The sequence below is a fragment of the Nerophis lumbriciformis genome, linkage group LG29, assembly GCF_033978685.3.
Source record: "Nerophis lumbriciformis linkage group LG29, RoL_Nlum_v2.1, whole genome shotgun sequence".
Taxonomy (NCBI): domain Eukaryota; kingdom Metazoa; phylum Chordata; class Actinopteri; order Syngnathiformes; family Syngnathidae; genus Nerophis; species Nerophis lumbriciformis.
The window spans coordinates 23076500-23094323 of NC_084576.2; the positions used below are offsets into that span (position 1 = coordinate 23076500).

General features: G+C 40.5%; 2 protein-coding genes across 3 annotated transcripts in view; both read left to right on the forward strand.

Moving 5' to 3' along the window:
- ankrd27 (ankyrin repeat domain 27 (VPS9 domain)) overlaps positions 1-5290 on the forward strand; it is a 60424-nt gene extending 55134 nt beyond the window's left edge. For both annotated transcript variants that reach the window (XM_061924726.2, XM_061924727.2), the window contains exons 25-27: positions 697-790; positions 860-926; positions 1002-5290. In XM_061924726.2, coding sequence (XP_061780710.1) covers positions 697-790; positions 860-926; positions 1002-2802 — 1962 coding nt within the window. In that variant the 3' untranslated portion in view covers positions 2803-5290. The remainder of the gene's footprint in view (positions 1-696; positions 791-859; positions 927-1001) is intronic.
- A 142-nt stretch (positions 5291-5432) lies between these two features.
- Positions 5433-10016, forward strand: tmed6 (transmembrane p24 trafficking protein 6). Its single transcript, XM_061924336.1, has 4 exons — positions 5433-6555; positions 7726-7852; positions 9416-9573; positions 9639-10016. The coding sequence occupies exons 1-4, from the start codon at positions 6343-6345 to the stop codon at positions 9870-9872; spliced, it is 732 nt and encodes a 243-aa protein (XP_061780320.1). The 5' UTR covers positions 5433-6342; the 3' UTR covers positions 9873-10016.
- The last annotated feature ends 7808 nt before the right edge of the window (positions 10017-17824 follow it).

The window sequence follows — 17824 nt, forward strand, 5'->3', positions numbered from 1 at the left end:
CCTTAGCAGACTTCCAAGATGGTGCTAAGCATCCAAATCTATGATTTTTAGGTTTAAGTATATAAATTTAGCTAAAAAGCTAGATTAAAATGTTAGCAGGCTAATATAAGAGCGCTGGCATACTTCTAAGATGGTGCCAAGTGTCAAAATCTTTTTTTTCCCGGTATAAACATACAAAATGACCGACAAAGCTAGCATAAAATATTAGTAAGAGACAATAGCATACTTCTGATTACATGGCAACAGCTGTTTCTAAGGGATGGGGGTCGTAAACAGCCGCTGCCTTTGGTCACAAAACAGTTCAAAGAAAAGGTCGCCTGGAGGGGGGTCAGGCCCTGCTTCCTCTCCGCTTTGTAGATCTCGGGGCAAGACAAAATCTTCCTGTGGATTACAATACATCAAAGAAACCCACACCTTCATGTCGCTTCCCATCCTACACAGTGGAGTTTTTCAAGCCTTTTGCTTGAAAAAAAAACAACGTTCCCCGATCTAAACGAGCCTGTTCCTGTGTGAGCAACTAAGATGTTAAATTCTTCAACTTCCATGAATGAAAATAAACTTTTGACGACCTTTTTGAGAAGGTGTTAGCATAGCGACGGTGTTAGCATGTTTATGTCCAGCTAGAGTGCTAAAGCTCTCAAACAATCCATGATATTTTTCACGAGTGACTCAAATTGTCCTCCTTGCCTCCTGAAGAACTCTGAGATCCTGCGAGCGCTGCAGAAAGCATCCGGACTCTCCCCCGACGACGAGCCCATCAAGCTGCTCTCCGTGCCCAAAGGCACTCTGGGTAATGGCGTGAAACCTCGAATGCTGAAACCTTTTTTGCAAATGAAACCTTGCGGTTGCCTCCCTGTAGCACACTCCTTCGTGCAGCGCCTCAGGACCAACGACCTCCTGTCTGGACCCAAGCACGCCGCCAGCAGGTCGCCGCCACGCCCACTTTGCTGGCCACGCCCACTTTGCCGCCATGTGAGCTGACGCACCTTTTTTCCTTTCAGGATTGAGAAGGCGAAGAGAAACTCCTGCAGTCCTTCTCGCCCGGCTGCCCGGGTCAGGACAGTCGCCAAGGACCAGGCGGGCGGCAGAAGCCACGCCCCCCGCCTGGCTCGCTGGCACACGCTGGACTCCGAGGAGCGGGCGCCGCCGTCGCCGTCCAACGTGCGCACACTCGGCGCACGAGCGCGGACACGTAGCTTCGACGACGATAGCGCTATGATGTCATCATCGGACAACTCGCCTCGGTTGGCGCTCGCCTCTGTGACACGCCCCCAAATCTGTCTGAATGGAGCGCGTGATGATGAGTCACATGACCTGCGCTCTGCACCCTCAACCGCACTTGAACTCCACCACCACGTGCACGCTCATGATGGCGCTACTGGTGCGCCTCATCGCCAAGATACGCCCCTTTCCAGTGACACACCCCATTGTCAAGACACGCCCCTTTCCAGTGACACACCCCATTGTGAAGACACGCCCCTTTCCAGTAATACTCCCCATTGTAGTGACACGCCCCATTGTCAAGACACGCCCCTTTCTAGTGATACACACCTTTGTAGTGACACACCCCATTTCAGTGATACACACCTTTCCAGTGACACACCTCATCGCCAAGACACGCCCCTCTCCAGTGACACGCCTCATTGTCAAGACACACCCCTTTCCAGTGATACACACCATTCCAGTGACACGCCCCTTTCCAGTGATACACACCTTTGTAGTGACACGCCTCATCGCCAAGACACGCCCCTCTCCAGTGACACGCCCCATTGTCAAGACACACCCCTTTCCAGTGATACACACCTTTGTAGTGACACGCCCCATTGTCAAGACACGCCCCTTTCCAGTGAGACACACCTTTGTAGTGACACGCCCCATTGTCAAGACACGCCCCTTTCCAGTGACACACCCCATTGTCAAGACACACCCCTTTCCAGTGATGCACACCTTTGTAGTGACACACCCCATTGTCAAGACACGCCCCTTTCCAGTGACACACCCCATTGTCAAGACACGCCCCATTCCAGTGATACACACTTTTGTAGTGACACACCCCATTGTCAAGACACGCCCCTTTCCAGTGATACACACCTTTGTAGTGAGCCGCCCCATTGTCAAGACACGCCCCTTTCCAGTATTACATACCTTTCCTGTAACACGCCCCTTTCCAGTGATACACGCCTTTGTAGTGAGACGCCCCATTGTCAAGACACGCCCCTTTCCAGTGATACATACTTTTCCAGTGACACGCCCCTTTCCAGTGATACACACCTTTGTAGTGACACGCCCCATTGTCAAGACACGCCCCTTTCCAGTGATACATACTTTTCCAGTGACACGCCCCTTTCCAGTGATACACACCTTTGTAGTGACACGCCCCATTGTCAAGACACGCCCCTTTCCAGTAATGCACACCTTTGTAGTGACACGTCCATCTCCAGTGACTCACCCCTTTGCCCAGACACGCCCCCCTCTAGCGATATGCCCCTTAGTCAAGACACGCCCCTCTCTAGTGACACGCCCCACTCCACTGACACGCCCATATCTGGTGGCCAAGACACACCCCTTTCTAGTGACACGCCCATCTCCAGTGACACGCCCTATTGTCAAGACACGCCCATATCTAACGCCCAAGACACGGCCCTTTCTAGTGACACGCCCCATTGCAAAGACACGCCACCCTCCAGTGACACGCCCCATTGTCAAGACACGCCCATATCTAGTGGCCAAGACACACCCCTTTCCAGTGACACGCCCCATTTCCCAGACACGCCCTATTACAAAGACACGCCCTCCGTCTAGTAATATGCCCCTTTGTGAAGACACGCCCATATCTAATGTCCAAAACACACCCCTTTCTAGTCACACGTCCCTGTGTAGCAAACTGCCCAATTGCCAAGACACACCCCTTTCTAGTGACACACCCCTCTCTAGTGATACCCCCCATTGTCAAGACACACCCCTTTCTAGTGACACACCCCTATGCCAAGCCACGCCCCTTTCCAGTGATACACCCCCAATGAGAAGACACACCCCTTTCCAGTGACAACATGCTAACAGTAGCATGATGACATAGGACCTACTTCTTCCAAGATATAATGCGCTATTTTTGGATGCAAACAAACAAAAATAGCTGAACAGCTAGCATAAAACGTTAGCATGCTAATATAAGAGATGTTAGCATCCTTCCAAGATGGCGCCAAGTATCAAAATCCACACGCCCCATTGCAAAGACACGCCCTTCTCCAGTGGTACGTCCCTTTGTCAAGACACACCCCTTTCTAGTGACACACCCCTTTTTAGGGATACACCCCATTGACAAAACACGCCCCATTAGCAAGACACACCCTTTCCAGTGACACACCCCTATGCCAAGACACGCCCCTTTCCAGTGATATGCCCCATTGCCAAGACACGCCCCTTTCCAATGATATGCCCCATTGTTAAGACACTCCCCTTTCCAATGATATGCCCCATTGTTAAGACACTCCCCTTTCCAGTGATACACCCTTTTGCCAAGACACGCCCCATTAGCAAGACACACCCTTTCCAGTGACACACCCCTATGCCAAGACACGCCCCTTTCCAGTGATATGCCCCATTGCCAAGACACGCCCCTTTCCAATGATATGCCCCATTGTTAAGACACTCCCCTTTCCAGTGATACACCCTTTTGCCAAGACACGCCCCATTGCAAAGACACGCCCTCTCCTTTCTAGGGATACACCCCATTGATAAAACACGCCCCATTGCCAAAAAAACACCCCTTTCCAGTGACACACCACTATACCAAGACACGCCCATTTCCAGTGATACACCCTTTTGCCAAGACACGCCCCATTGCAAACACACGCCCCTTTTCAGTGATACGCCCCATTGCCAAGACACACCCCTTTCCAGTGACACACCCCTATGCCAAGACACGCCCATTTCCAGTGATACACCCTTTTGCCAAGACATGCCCCATTGCAAAGACACGCCCATATCTCGTGTCCAAGACACACCCTTTTCTAGTGACACACCCTTTTGCCAAGACATGCCCCTTTCCAGTGACCACACCCTTTTGCCAAGACACGCCCCATTGCCAAGACATGCCCCTCTCCAGTGATACGCCCATATCTCGTGTCCAAGACACACCCCTTTCCCTTGACACACCCCTTCCAGTGATACACCCCATTGAGAAGACACACCCTTTTCCAGTGATACGCCCCATTTCCAAGAAACGCCCCTTTGTCAAGACATGCCCATATTTCGTGTCCAAGACTCTCCCCTTTCTAGTGACACACCCCTCTCCAGTGACACACTCCATTGCCCAGACACGCCCCTTTTCAGTGATGTGCCCCATTTCCAAGACACACCCCTTTCCAGTGACACACCCTATGCCAAGACACGCCCCTTTCCAGTGATGTGCCCCATGGCCAAGACAAGCCCCTTTCCAGTGATACACCCTTTTGCCAAGACACTCCCCATTGCAAAGACACGCCTCTCTCCAGTGATACGCCCATATCTCGTGTCCAAGACACACCCCTTTCCCTTGACACACCCCTTCCAGTGATACACCCCATTGAGAAGACACACCCTTTTCCAGTGATACGCCCCATTTACAAGACACGCCCCTTTGTCAAGACATGCCCATATTTCGTGTCCAAGACTCGCCCCTTTCTAGTGACACACCCCTCTCCAGTGACACACTCTATTGCCAAGACATACCCCTTTCCAGTGACACACCCTATGCCAAGACACGCCCCTTTCCAATGATATGCCCCATTGTTAAGACTCCCCTTTCCAGTGATACACCCTTTTGCCAAGACACGCCCCATTGCAAAGACACGCCCATATCTCGTGTCCAAGACACACCCTTTTCTAGTGACACACCCTTTTGCCAAAACATGACCCTTTCCAGTGACACACCCTTTTGCCCCATTGCAAAGACACGCCCCTCTCCAGTGATACGCCCATATCTCGTGTCCAAGACACACCCCTTCCAATGATACGCCCCATTTCCAAGACACGCCCCTTTGTCAAGACATGCCCATATTTTGTGTCCAAGACACGCCCCTTTCTAGTGACGCCAAGACACGCCCCTTTCCCATGACACACCCTTTTTTACACCTGTGAGTGTGAATAAAATTGGCATCTTTTGGAGGTCATGTGACCAGCGACTGAAGCAAGTTTGGGATATTTATGTATTTATAGGAGTATTGCAGTACTGTCATATGTGTGCTACTACAATACTTATCATTGGGAATATGGATTTTATTTGTACATTAAATGTACAAGAATGCTCAAATACTCCTTTCTTATACTTTGTTACACCCGAGGGCGGGTGGGGGGCTGGGAAAAATGTCACATTTTGGGGACCATAAAATGTCACGTTGACTTTCTAGCACCCAGATGGCCTAAAAACTGATTTTTCATATCTACAAATTAGTTTTAAGTAAGTTAAGTACCAATGATTGTCACACACACACGAGGTTTGGCGAAATTATTCTCTGCATTTGACCCATCACCCTTGATCACCCCCTGGGAGGTGAGAGGAGCAGTGAGCAGCAGCGGTGGCCGCGCCCGGGAATCATTTTTGGTGATTTAACCCCCAATTCCAACCCTTGATGCTGGGACTTAAATGCTTTGACGCCAATTTAACTGTGATAAGTCACATATAGGGATAAATAATAAATGCTTTAAAATGTAATATCGGAAATAATCAGTATCGGTTTCATAATTATCGGTATCAGCTAAAAAAGTGAAATTTATGACTTTTTAAAACGCCGCTGTGTACACGGACGTAGGGAGAAGTACGGAGCGCCAATAAACCTTAAAGGCACTGCCTTTGTGTGCCGGCCCAGTCACATAATATCTACGGCTTTCCGAACACACAAGCGAATGCCATGCATACTTGGTCAACAGCCATACAGGTCACACTGAGGGTGGCCGTGTAAACAACTTTAACACTGTTACAAATATGCGCCACACTGTGAACCCACACCAAACAAGAATGACAAACACATTTCGGGAGAACATCCGCACCGTAACACAACATAAACACAACAGAACAAATACCCAGAATCCCTTGCAGCACTAACTCTTCCGGGGCGCTACAATATACACCTCCCCCACGCTGTACCTCCGCAGGGGAAACTGGGTAAAAACACGGCACACTGCTAAAGCTGGACCTATTTTACTATAACAATCTACAAGGTTAAAGTCCGCTTCTCTTCTTTCTTTTGTAAGTATTAATGATGCAGCAGACATGGTGTGTTCCTATCAGTGTTTGCTCCAGCTGTGTGGCTACAAAAGTGTTCCCAGTCTTGCAGTTAATCATTGGACCAGTGGAGATCAGACATGAAGCAGCAAACCTTCTGCGCGGTCCTCGTTCTGGCGTTCTGGACCCCTTGTCACGGCGGGCCCCTGACGGCCCCCCACGCCAACATGACGGACCAGGAGCTGTTCTGGGGCGCCGACCAGTACGACTTCTCCGTGGTTCTGTCCGCCGCCGGCATGGAATGTTTCTGGCACTTTGCTCACACGGGAGAGAAGTTCTACCTCAGCTTCATGGTGAGCCTGTTTCAATACTTCCTGGGGAAGAAATAGTCTGTTCCAGGGTCGAGCTGCGGGAGTATGAGGGGCCGTTAGGGACATTATTCAGAATTACCTCATACATACACTACTGAAATGCTCTCACATAAACAACTGAAATCTTTTTCTCTACTGAAATGCTGTTATACACACTACTAAAATGCTCTTACATACACTACTGAAATGCTCTCACATAAACAACTGAAATGTTTTTCTCTCACACACCCTACTGAAACACTCTAATACACACTACTGAAATGCTCTTACAGACACTACTGAAACAGTAGTGTATGTAAGAGTGTTTCAGTAGTGTATGTAAGAGCATTTCAGTAGTGTTTATAAGAGTGTTTCAGTAGTGTGTATGAGTGTTTCAGTAGTGCGTATAAGAGTGTTTCAGTAGTGTTTATAAGAGTGTTTCAGTAGTGTGTATAAGAGTGTTTCAGTAGTGTATGTACGAGTGTTTCAGTAGTGTGTATAAGAGTGTTTCAGTAGTGTTTATAAGAGTGTTTCAGTAGTGTGTATAAGAGTGTTTCAGTGGTGTTTATAAGAGTGTTTCAGTAGTGTGTATAAGAATGTTTCAGTAGTGTTTATAAGAGTGTTTCAGTAGTGTGGGTAAGAGTGTTTCAGTAGTGTTTATAAGAGTGTTTCAGTAGTGTGTGTAAGAGTGTTTCAGTAGTGTATGTAAGAGTGTTTCAGTAGTGTATGTAAGAGTGTTTCAGTAGTGTATGTAAGAGTGTTTCAGTAGTGTGTATAAGAGTGTTTCAGTAGTGTATGTAAGAGCATTTCAGTCGTGTGTATAAGAGTGTTTCAGTAGGGTGTGTGAGAGAAAAACATTCCAGTTGTTTATATGAGAGCATTTCAGTAGTATATGTAAGAGCATTTCAGTAGTGTTTATAAGAGTGTTTCAGTAGTGTGTATAAGAGTGTTTCAGTAGTGTGTATAAGAGTGTTTCAGTAGTGTATGTAAGAGCATTTCAGTAGTGTGTATAAGAGTGTTTCAGTAGGGTGTGTGAGAGAAAAAGATTTCATTTGTTTATGTGAGAGCATTTCAGTAGTGTATGTAAGAGGTAATTCTGAATAATGTCCCTAACGGCCCCTCATACGGGAGACTCACGTGTGAGATCATAGCGTCCACTCTACCTGCGCGCAGGTGCAGTGGGTGACGGGTGTCGGCCATGACAGACACCTGTCCGTCACCGTCAACGCCCCGAGTGGCCTGCTGCTCTCCGGCGTGGACGACGCCACTGGTCAGGTGGAATTTGACGCCAAGGAGACTGGTAGGTGGCTTTTTTTGCCCCCGCAACAAGATTTTGGTATTGCCCGTGAGAGTCAATCGCGTGATAGCGTATATCTTGACACACACACACACCGGTAAATAACGCTGTTAGAACAGCGCGAAATTATACAACGAGCCAACTTTGTCAGGTTCAAACACTGATGACATTTATTAAACAAGACAAGAAGCAAGGAATTAAACAGAGACATAATTAAATTTGGCTCAATTGAGGAGAAACGTCTGGGCTGTACTCTTGTACAGTCTCCCACTACGCTCTGACAAAAGATTGTACGCCTCTTTTATTTGGACTTTCCCTGATTACATGGCAACAGCTGTTTCTAAAGCAGTGGTTCTTAACCTTGTTGGAGGTACCGAACCCCACCAGTTTCATATGCGCATACACCGAACCCTTCTTTAGTGAAAAATATTATTATATATATATTTTTTAAATTCAAGAACCGTGCATGAACATCACCTTGTTCCAAGAACAAAACCAACACAGTGCATGAACTCACAACAAATTACTGTCAGGTTCAAACCCCGAACTATCTATTACACAAGACAAGAAGAAAGGAATCAAGCAGAAACAGAGTTGAATTTTACTCATGAGGAGAGACGTATTGGGCTGTACACTCAGTTACAGTCTCACCCTACGCTCTAAGGTACAATCCCACGTGCTCCTCTATTTATTCGGGAGGTCCCTAGTTAACATCACTGAGGCTGCAGGCAGCCCCCAGTAGACACAATACATGATTATTCAAAATGGAATTTTGCACTGTCTCTGTTTTATCTGCGTTGAGGTACTCGATGTCCGTCCTTGGCTGTCAGCAGGCAGGGTCTGGAAACAAACTGCTGACACGAGACAACTCGCAAAGCAAGATTACAAGTTGTGCCTTTTGCACAGATAGAAAAGTACAACTTCAGCACAATTGATAATAACTATAGCAACGGCCTTTAATCATAAGAGTTGTGTGATAACTTATACATAATTATTCTAACATTTACACACCTGCAAATCAGATGGAAAATTAAAGGGACCATTGTTTGGGGGTGTCCATCACACATGATAGGGAGAAGTTTTTATTTACACGACGAGTAGTTTCGCCGAACCCCTGAGACCGACTCGCCGAACCCCTAGGATTCGATCGAACCCAGGTTAAGAACCACTGTTCTAAAGGAAGGGGGTCGTAAACAGCCGCTGCCTTTGGTCACAAAACAGTTCAAAGTAAAGGTGCCTGGAGGTGGGGTCAGGCCCTGCTTCCTCTCCGCTTTGTAGATCTCGGGTCAAGACAAAACCTTCCTGTGGATTACAATACATCAAAGAAACCGACACCTTCATGTCGCTTCCCATCCTACACAGTGGAGTTTTACAAGCCTTTTGCTTGGTAAGATCAAAGACAGCTTTTGTCCTCTCGCCGGGAACTCGTGGCAACACAAAGTTTTGTGATAACTTCACTGGTTTGGCGGTTTTGTATATTTTCTTTTTAAAATCGTTTTTTTGAAAATGATCGGGGTGAATCACACTTGCGAGTCGGACGTGACTCATTCGTTTTCTACACCGCAGGTTTCTACCAGATGTGTTTCAGCAACTTCCACAACCGCTTGGGAACGATGCAGGTGTTCCTCAGCTTCGGCGTTTACTACGACGAGCACCGCGCGGACGGCGACGTGAAGAAAGACGACGCGTCCGAGCAGCTGAACGACACGCTGAGCATCATCCAGGTTCTAACGCCACACCCAGACACCGGCAGAAAAAGGGGGCGGAGTCTAATTGGCTCTCGTTTTAGGACTCCGCCCACAGGGTGGAGAACCACGTCTTCCACATGTTCCGCTACTACAACTTCGGCCGCATGAGGAAGAGCGCCGACTACTACCTGCTGATGTCCAACGCCCGCTACGTCACCTGGTGGTCGGCGGCGCTCAGCCTCCTGGTGGTGGCCTCGGGTTACCTGCAGCTGGTCTTCCTCAAGAGTCTGTTTGGCCGCGAGGCCGACCCCCATGACCGTGCGCCTCGCTGCTGAAGACTGGCTGACAACTGTATCAAGGTCTTATATCGCTCCGTATTGATAAATAGCGATATTTTTTCTGACCTACGGAAAACAAAAAATAGGAGAAAAATGTATCAAATGTACGGAGCCCCTAAAGGGACATGGGGGAATTTTTCTCGTGCGGTACAAAAAAAAAAAAAAAAAAATTTTTTTTTTTTTTTTTTTACACGTGTATTTCGTGCGCACAAGAAACTTTTTAGAGTTATGATAAAAAAATATATATATATATATATTTTTTTTTTTAGACATGTATCTCGTGCGCACGAGAAACTGTCTCATGCGCACGAGATACATGTGTAAAAAAATATATATAATTTTTTTTTGTTTGTTTTTGTAACTTTATAAAAAGTTTCTTGTGCGCACGAGAAACTATCTCATGCGCATGAGAAAGTTTCTCTTGCGGTACAAAAAAAAAAATTAAATTTTTTTTTTTTTTTTTTACACGTATTTCGTGCGCACGAGATACTTTTTAAAGTTATAAATAAAATAAAAAAATGTATTTTTATTTGTATTTTATTTTTTTAGACATGTATCTCGTGCACACGAGAAACTGTCTCGTGCGCACGAGATACATATGTAAAAAAAAAACTGTCTCGTGCGCACGAGATACTTTTTAATGTTATAAAAAAAATTTAAAAAAATATTTTTATTTGTTTGTTTTTTTTAGACATGTATCTCGTGCACACGAGAAACTGTCTCGTGCGCACGAGATACATATGTAAAAAAAATATTTTTTTTTTGTTTGTTTTTTAAACATGTATCTCGTGCGCACGAGAAACTTTTAAGTTATAAAAAAAATAAAAAATGTTTATTTTTAAAAAAAAAATTTTTTTAGACATGTATCTCGTGCGCACGACAAACTTTTTAAAGTTATAAAAAAAATAAATGTTTTTTTTTCTTAATTATTTTTTTTTTAGACATGTATCTCGTGCGCACGAGATACATGTGTAAAAAAAATATATATATATTTTTTTTACTTTATAAAAAGTTTCTTGTGCGCACGAGAAATTATCTCGTGTGTAAAAAAAAATTTTTTTATTTTTTTTACACGTATCTCGTGCGCACGAGAAACTTTTTACAGTTATAAAAAAATTATTTAATTTTTTTAGACATGTATCTCGTGCGCACGAGAAACTGTCTCGTACGCACGAGATACATGTGTAAAAAAAAATTATAATTTTTTTTTTTTTTTTACTTTATAAAAAGTTTCTTGTGCGCACGAGAAACTATCTCTAGAAACTTTTTAAAGTTATAAAAAAATAAATGTATTTATTTATTTTTTAGACCTGTATCTCTTGCACACGAGAAACTGTCTCGTGTGCACGAGATACATGCGTAAAAAAAAATAATTTTTTTTTTTTTTTTTTTTTGTAACTTTATAAAAAGTTTCTTGTGCGCACGAGAAACTATCTCGTGCACACGAGAAAGTTTCTCGTGCGGTACAAAAAAAAAAAATGTTAATTTTATTTAATTTTTTTAGACATGTATCTCGTGCACACGAGAAACTGTCTCGTGCGCACGAGATACATGTGTAAAAAAAAAAATTCTAATTTTTTTTTTTGTTTTTTTTGAAACTATCTTGTGCACATGAGATAATTTCTCGTGCGGACAAGAAACATTTTATAAAGTTACAAAAAAAAAAACAATTATAATTTTTTTCCCCACATGTATCTTGTGCGCACGCGACAGTTTCTCGTGCACACGAGATACATGTCTAAAAAAATAAAATAAAAATAAAAATAAACATTTTTTATTTTTTTTATAACTTTAAAAAGTTTCTCGTGCGCACGAGATACATGTGTAAAAAAAAGAAGAAAAAAAAAGAAAAACATTTTTTGGTACCGCAAGAGATAGTTTCTCGTGCGCACAAGAAACTTTTTATAAAGTTACAAAAAAAAAATAATAATATTTTTTTTTTTTTTTACACATGTATCTCGTGCGCACGAGATACATGTGTAAAAAAAATTATAATTTTTTTTTTTTTTTTTTTTTTTGAAACTATCTCGTGCACATGAGATAGTTTCTCGTGCGGACAAGAAACATTTTATAAAGTTACAAAAAAAAAAACAATTATAATTTTTTTTCCCACATGTATCTTGTGCGCACGCGACAGTTTCTCGTGCACACGAGATACATGTCTAAAAAAATAAAATTAAAATAAAAATAAACATTTTTTATTTTGTTTATAACTTTAAAAAGTTTCTCGTGCGCACGAGATACATGTGTAAAAAAGAAAAAAAAAATTAAACATTTTTTTTGTACCGCACGAGATAGTTTCTCGTGCGCACAAGAAACTTTTTATAAAGTTACAAAAAAAAAATAATAATAATTTTTTTTTTTTTTTTTTTACACATGTATCTCGTGCGCACGAGATACATGTGTAAAAAAAAATTATAATTTTATTTTTTTTTTTTTTTTTGAAACTATCTTGTGCACATGAGATAGTTTCTCGTGCGGACAAGAAACATTTTATAAAGTTACAAAAAAAAATAAAAATTATAATTTTTTTCCCCACATGTATCTTGTGCGTACGCGACAGTTTCTCGTGCACACGAGATACATGTCTAAAAAAATAAAATAAAAATAAAAATAAACATTTTTTATTTTTTTTATAACTTTAAAAAGTTTCTCGTGCGCACGAGATACATGTGTAAAAAAAAGAAGAAAAAAAAATTAAAAATTTTTTTTGTACCGCACGAGATAGTTTCTCGTGCGCACAAGAAACTTTTTATAAAGTTACAAAAAAAAAATAATAATATATAAAAATAAATTTAATTTTTTTTTACACATGTATCTCGTGCGCACGAGATACATGTGTAAAAAAAAATTAAATTTTTTTTTTGTAACTTTATAAAAAGTTTCTCGTGCGGTACAAAAACAAAATGTATAATTTTTTTTTTTTTTTTTTTTTACACATGTATCTCGTGCGCATGAGACAGTTTGTCGTGCGCACGTGATACATGTCTTAAAAAAAAAATTAAAATTTTTTTTTTTTAATTTTTTTTTTTTTTTTTTTTTATAACTTTAAAAAGTTTCTCGCGCCCACCAGATACATGTCTAAAAAAAAATTTAAAAAAATTATTTAAAAAAAATTCCCCCATGTCCCTTTAGGGGCTCCGTACAAATGTAACCAATCTGGCTTCGCAACTTCCGGTTTCTTCCAAAAAATACCGAAAGTTTTCTCAAACGCGTTTTTTTCATTGATATCAATTACGAGATGCATTGATATCGTTTTATCACCCAGCCCTATCTTAATCGTAAATCATCACAATTCAACCAAGCGGAAGCAGCCGTGTGTCAACAATAGCTAGCATTAGCTCCCCGCTATCAATGTGCCGCTAAAATAGTCCGTCTGCGTTAACACTTATAATAACAATATCACTTATATTTGGTTCATTTTTCAGGTCACGACATGTAAATGGACATTTAAAAAAAAAAATTTGTAAACAAATGTTTATGCACAATAATGTGATTAAAAAAAAAATGTGTTTAGTTTTTTACAAAAAACTGATGTTTTTTTTTATAAATAAACACAATCTTTGCATAAATATTCCTTTCTTTCTTGAGTCTCTTTGCTCATGCATATCTACGGAGCCCCTAAAGGGACATGCGGGAAAAACATTTTTTATTTTTATTTTTATTTTTTTCAGACATGTATCTCTCGTGCGCATGACAAACTTTTTATAAAGCTATAAAAAAAATAATAATAATTTTATAAAAAAAATTTTTTATTTTTTAGACATGTATCTCGTGCGCAAGAGAAACTATTTCATGTCTAAATTATACATGTCTAAAAAAAAAAAAAAAAGTTTAATTTTTTTTTATAACTTTATAAAATGTTTCTCGTGCGCACGAGATACATGTCTAAAAAATAAATAAAAAAATATATATATATCTTTTTTTTTTAATTTCCCCCATGTCCCTTTTGGGGCTCCGTACATATCAATATGGGTTGAAATTAATGCTATTTAATCCAGATTAACCAGAATGAATCCCCCATAGTGATTAATCTGGATCAAATGTTCAATCATTTGACAGCACTCATTTTATTGTGTGATTGCCACATTGGCGAAAAGATTGTTCAACAATATCCCGGATTACCCAGAATTCCCGGTTTTCACTTTCAACCCCTTTCACTCACCTGGACGATCAAACTGCCCTTTTTACAAGTGAAAAAAAATTCCAGGAATCACCAGACTTTTCACCTCTTACTGGAAAGTTCCAACCATTCCACCATGAAAACATTCCTCTTAGTTAGGGTTTGTATTTTTTTTTTTTTCGTACAAAATTCCTGATTTTCCCGAAATTCCAGGAATTCCGAAATACCCATTCTCAATTCAAACTGTTACTACGTCAACGTTTTGCAACCGATTCGAAGAATTCCAACTCCGACCCATTCATATCATCTACGACCATTCTGCTCGTATCAATATTTTTTTTTTTTAAACCCAGTTTTACCGAAATTCCTAAATTTCCAGGAAATTCTCTTACAATGACCAAAATTTTGCGCCACTTTATACCCGATTCCGTCCTTTCAACCACCCACACACACTCTACTCTTCCGAGATCTTGAAGGCAAAACACGTTTCCCTTTTTTTCAAAATTCCCTATTTTCCCGGAATTTCCAGGAATTTCTCCCCATTGACAATGAATGGGAAACATACAATCTACTGCATATCCCTCATTTCTCATCCAATTTGAACCGTTCCATCAAAATACTCCCTTAGCCCTGGACATTCAAGCCAGCATGTTGACCCGGTCTCAGAAACTCCCTGATTACCAGGAATTCCCCCGCCTTAAAAAAAAAGGGGGAATATACAATCCTCTCCATGTCCCACATTTCTTAACCGATTTGAACCGTTCCAACATCCACCCACTCCACTCACCCTGGACATTCAAGCATTTCAGTTCCACTCAGGCGTATTGGCGGTTGGGCGGCTTGCGCACATAGGGCAGTCACGCAATTCCTACAGGAATTGTAAATCCTAGTTATTCGTCTTTTTCCACCCTTTTTTTAAGGGCTTTCTATTCCCTAGTTTCCGTCTGATCGGAAGCGTTCAAGTGTTAAAATGTTCAGCTCAATCAGGACACAAGGGCAACTATATTTCGAAAATTTCCAAATACCTCAGATTACCAGGAATTCCAGGTTTTCCGGGGAAATTTCAAATGAAATGGACAATTTTCAAACTCGCAACACGCCCACATTTCTCACCCGACTTGAATCGTTCAACCATCTACACACGCCCCTCACCCTGGACATTTTCGGGTTAAAAAATGTCCCTGATTACCAGGAATTCCCGCTTTTAAATACCACTGTTTTTGCCCTTTCTTCTTTTGACTACTTCTGCCACATTTTTCATCCAATTTTAACCTTTCTACCATCACAGCGCTTCTCTTAGTCAGGACATTCAAGGTATAATTTTTTTAGAATAAGAACAATTCCTGGTTTTCCCATTATTCCCGTTTTTCGGGAACACTTATTCTTTGAGAAAAATTGTTACTATTTCCTCATTTCTCGACGGATTCGAGAAATATACATATATATATATATATATATATATATATATATATATATATATATATATATATATATATATATATATATATATGTCTTAATAAGTTTATCCAAAAAATAGTGCTCGATACCGTAGTAGAGCGCAATATATGTATGTGTGGGGGGGAAAAAAAATAAAAAATCTCCTGATGATTGAGGGAACCCCTCATGAAACAGGCCTGTAGAGATGAAGTAGTCTTGTGATTTTTTTCCCACACATACATATATGTATGTATATATATATACATACATATATATATATATATATATATATATATATATATATATATACATACATACATACATACATACATATATATATATATATATATATATATATATATATATATACGTTTATATATACAGTATGTATGTATGTATATTTCTCGAATCCGTCGAGAAATGAGGAAATAGTTAAAAAATTTATATTTACAATTTTATAAATACATATATATACATATATATGTGTACTTATGTATATACATATGTGTCTATATGTATATACATATATGAGTATATATGTATATACATATATTTGTATATATATACATATATATATATATATATATATACATGTGTGTGTATATATGTATGTATATATAATGTACATATATATGTATATATATTTACATCTATATATACATATACATCCACACATGTACATATATATATATATACATGTGTGTGTATATATGTATGTATATATAATGTACATATATATATATATATATATATATATATATATATATATACATGTGTGTGTATATATGTATGTATATATAATGTACATATATATATGTATATATATTTACATCTATATATACATATACATCCACACATGTACATATATATATATATATATATATATATATATATATATATATATATATATATATACATATATATATATATATATATATATATATATATATATATATATATATATATACATATAAATTAAAATGACTGTATAAATAAAGTTTGATTGATAGATGAAAGAAATGACAATAACAGGAAACAAAAAAAACCAAAAAAAAACAACATAAACAGAAAGTGAAACAACTTGCATTACAGGAACCAGAAGTGGAATGTCCCAAATCAGCGTGACAGCTGTGTCAACCAGTCATTATGTTCATGCCTGCCTGAGTTTTTACTTCCTCATTCCTCCAACTGGTGCCAAATGAATCCACGAACACAATAAATAAATACACAACGCCCGGTCAATTGCATGTAAACAAGATGTAATACTCACATATTTGAGAGTTTATAACAGCCGGGATCAAACCTGTGACGCCAAGCGCTCTCACCATTACCACAACATGTACTGTACCTTCATGTGTTTAATGTAATATTTCTAGAAATAAGCATAATATGCAGTCGTGGTCAAAAGTTTACATACACTTGTAAAGAACATAATGTCATGGCTGTCTTGAGTTTCCAATCATTTCTACAACTCTTATTTTTTGTGATAGAGTGATTGGAGCACATACTTGTTGGTCACAAAAAACATTCATGAAGTTTGGTTCTTTTATGAATTTATTATGTGTCTACTGAAAATGTGAGCAAATGTGCTGGGTCAAAAGTATACATACAGCAATGTTAATATTTGCTTACATGTCCCTTGGCAAGTTTCACTGCAATACGGCGCTTTTGGTAGCCATCCACAAGCTTCTGCTTGAATTTTTGACCACTCCTCTTGACAAAATTGGTGCAGTTTAGCTAAATTTGTTGGTTTTCTTACATGGAGTTGTTTCTTCAGCATTGTCCACACATTTAAGTCAGGACTTTGGGAAGGATATTCTAAAACCTTAATTCTAGCCTGATTTAGCCATTCCTTTACCACTTTTGACGTGTGTTTGGGGTCATTGTCCTGTTGGAACACCCAACTGCGCCTAAGACCCAACCTCCGGGCTGATGATTTTAGCTTGGCCTGAAGAATTATTTTTCATTGTCCCATTTACTCTCTGTAAAGCACCAGTTCCATTGGCAGCAAAACAGGCCCAGAGCATAACACTACCACCACCATGCTTGACGGTAGGAGTGGTGTTCCTGGGATTAAAGGCCTCACCTTTTTCCCTCCAAACATTTTGCTGGGTATTGTGGCCAAACAGCTCAGTTTTTGTTTCTCCCGGGCCGAAGGGTGGTGTGGATGTGTGTGAAGGATCAAGGATGACGCCAGTGATGATCGTCAGAACAGAGACTACTTTACTGGACAAGCGAGCATCACAACAGGCCCTGCGACCGCACAACTCGGGGGCAACTGGAACCTTCCCGTGGTGTGCGGTTCCAGGTCATTACCTAGCAAGTGCAAGTCAAACCTAAAATAACGCTGACAAATGACATCAGGATATCCCAGAAACCGCAGCCAAAC

What these genes read in the sequence shown, in the direction of transcription:
- tmed6 (XM_061924336.1), top strand. Translation starts at nt 6,343, where the DNA reads ATGAAGCAGCAAACCTTCTGCGCGGTCCTCGTTCTGGCGTTCTGGACC. An exon ending in AGTTCTACCTCAGCTTCATG is followed by an intron (nt 6,556 to 7,725) that starts GTGAGCCTGTTT and finishes ACCTGCGCGCAG; the next exon opens with GTGCAGTGGGTGACGGGTGT. An exon ending in ACACGCTGAGCATCATCCAG is followed by an intron (nt 9,574 to 9,638) that starts GTTCTAACGCCA and finishes CTCTCGTTTTAG; the next exon opens with GACTCCGCCCACAGGGTGGA.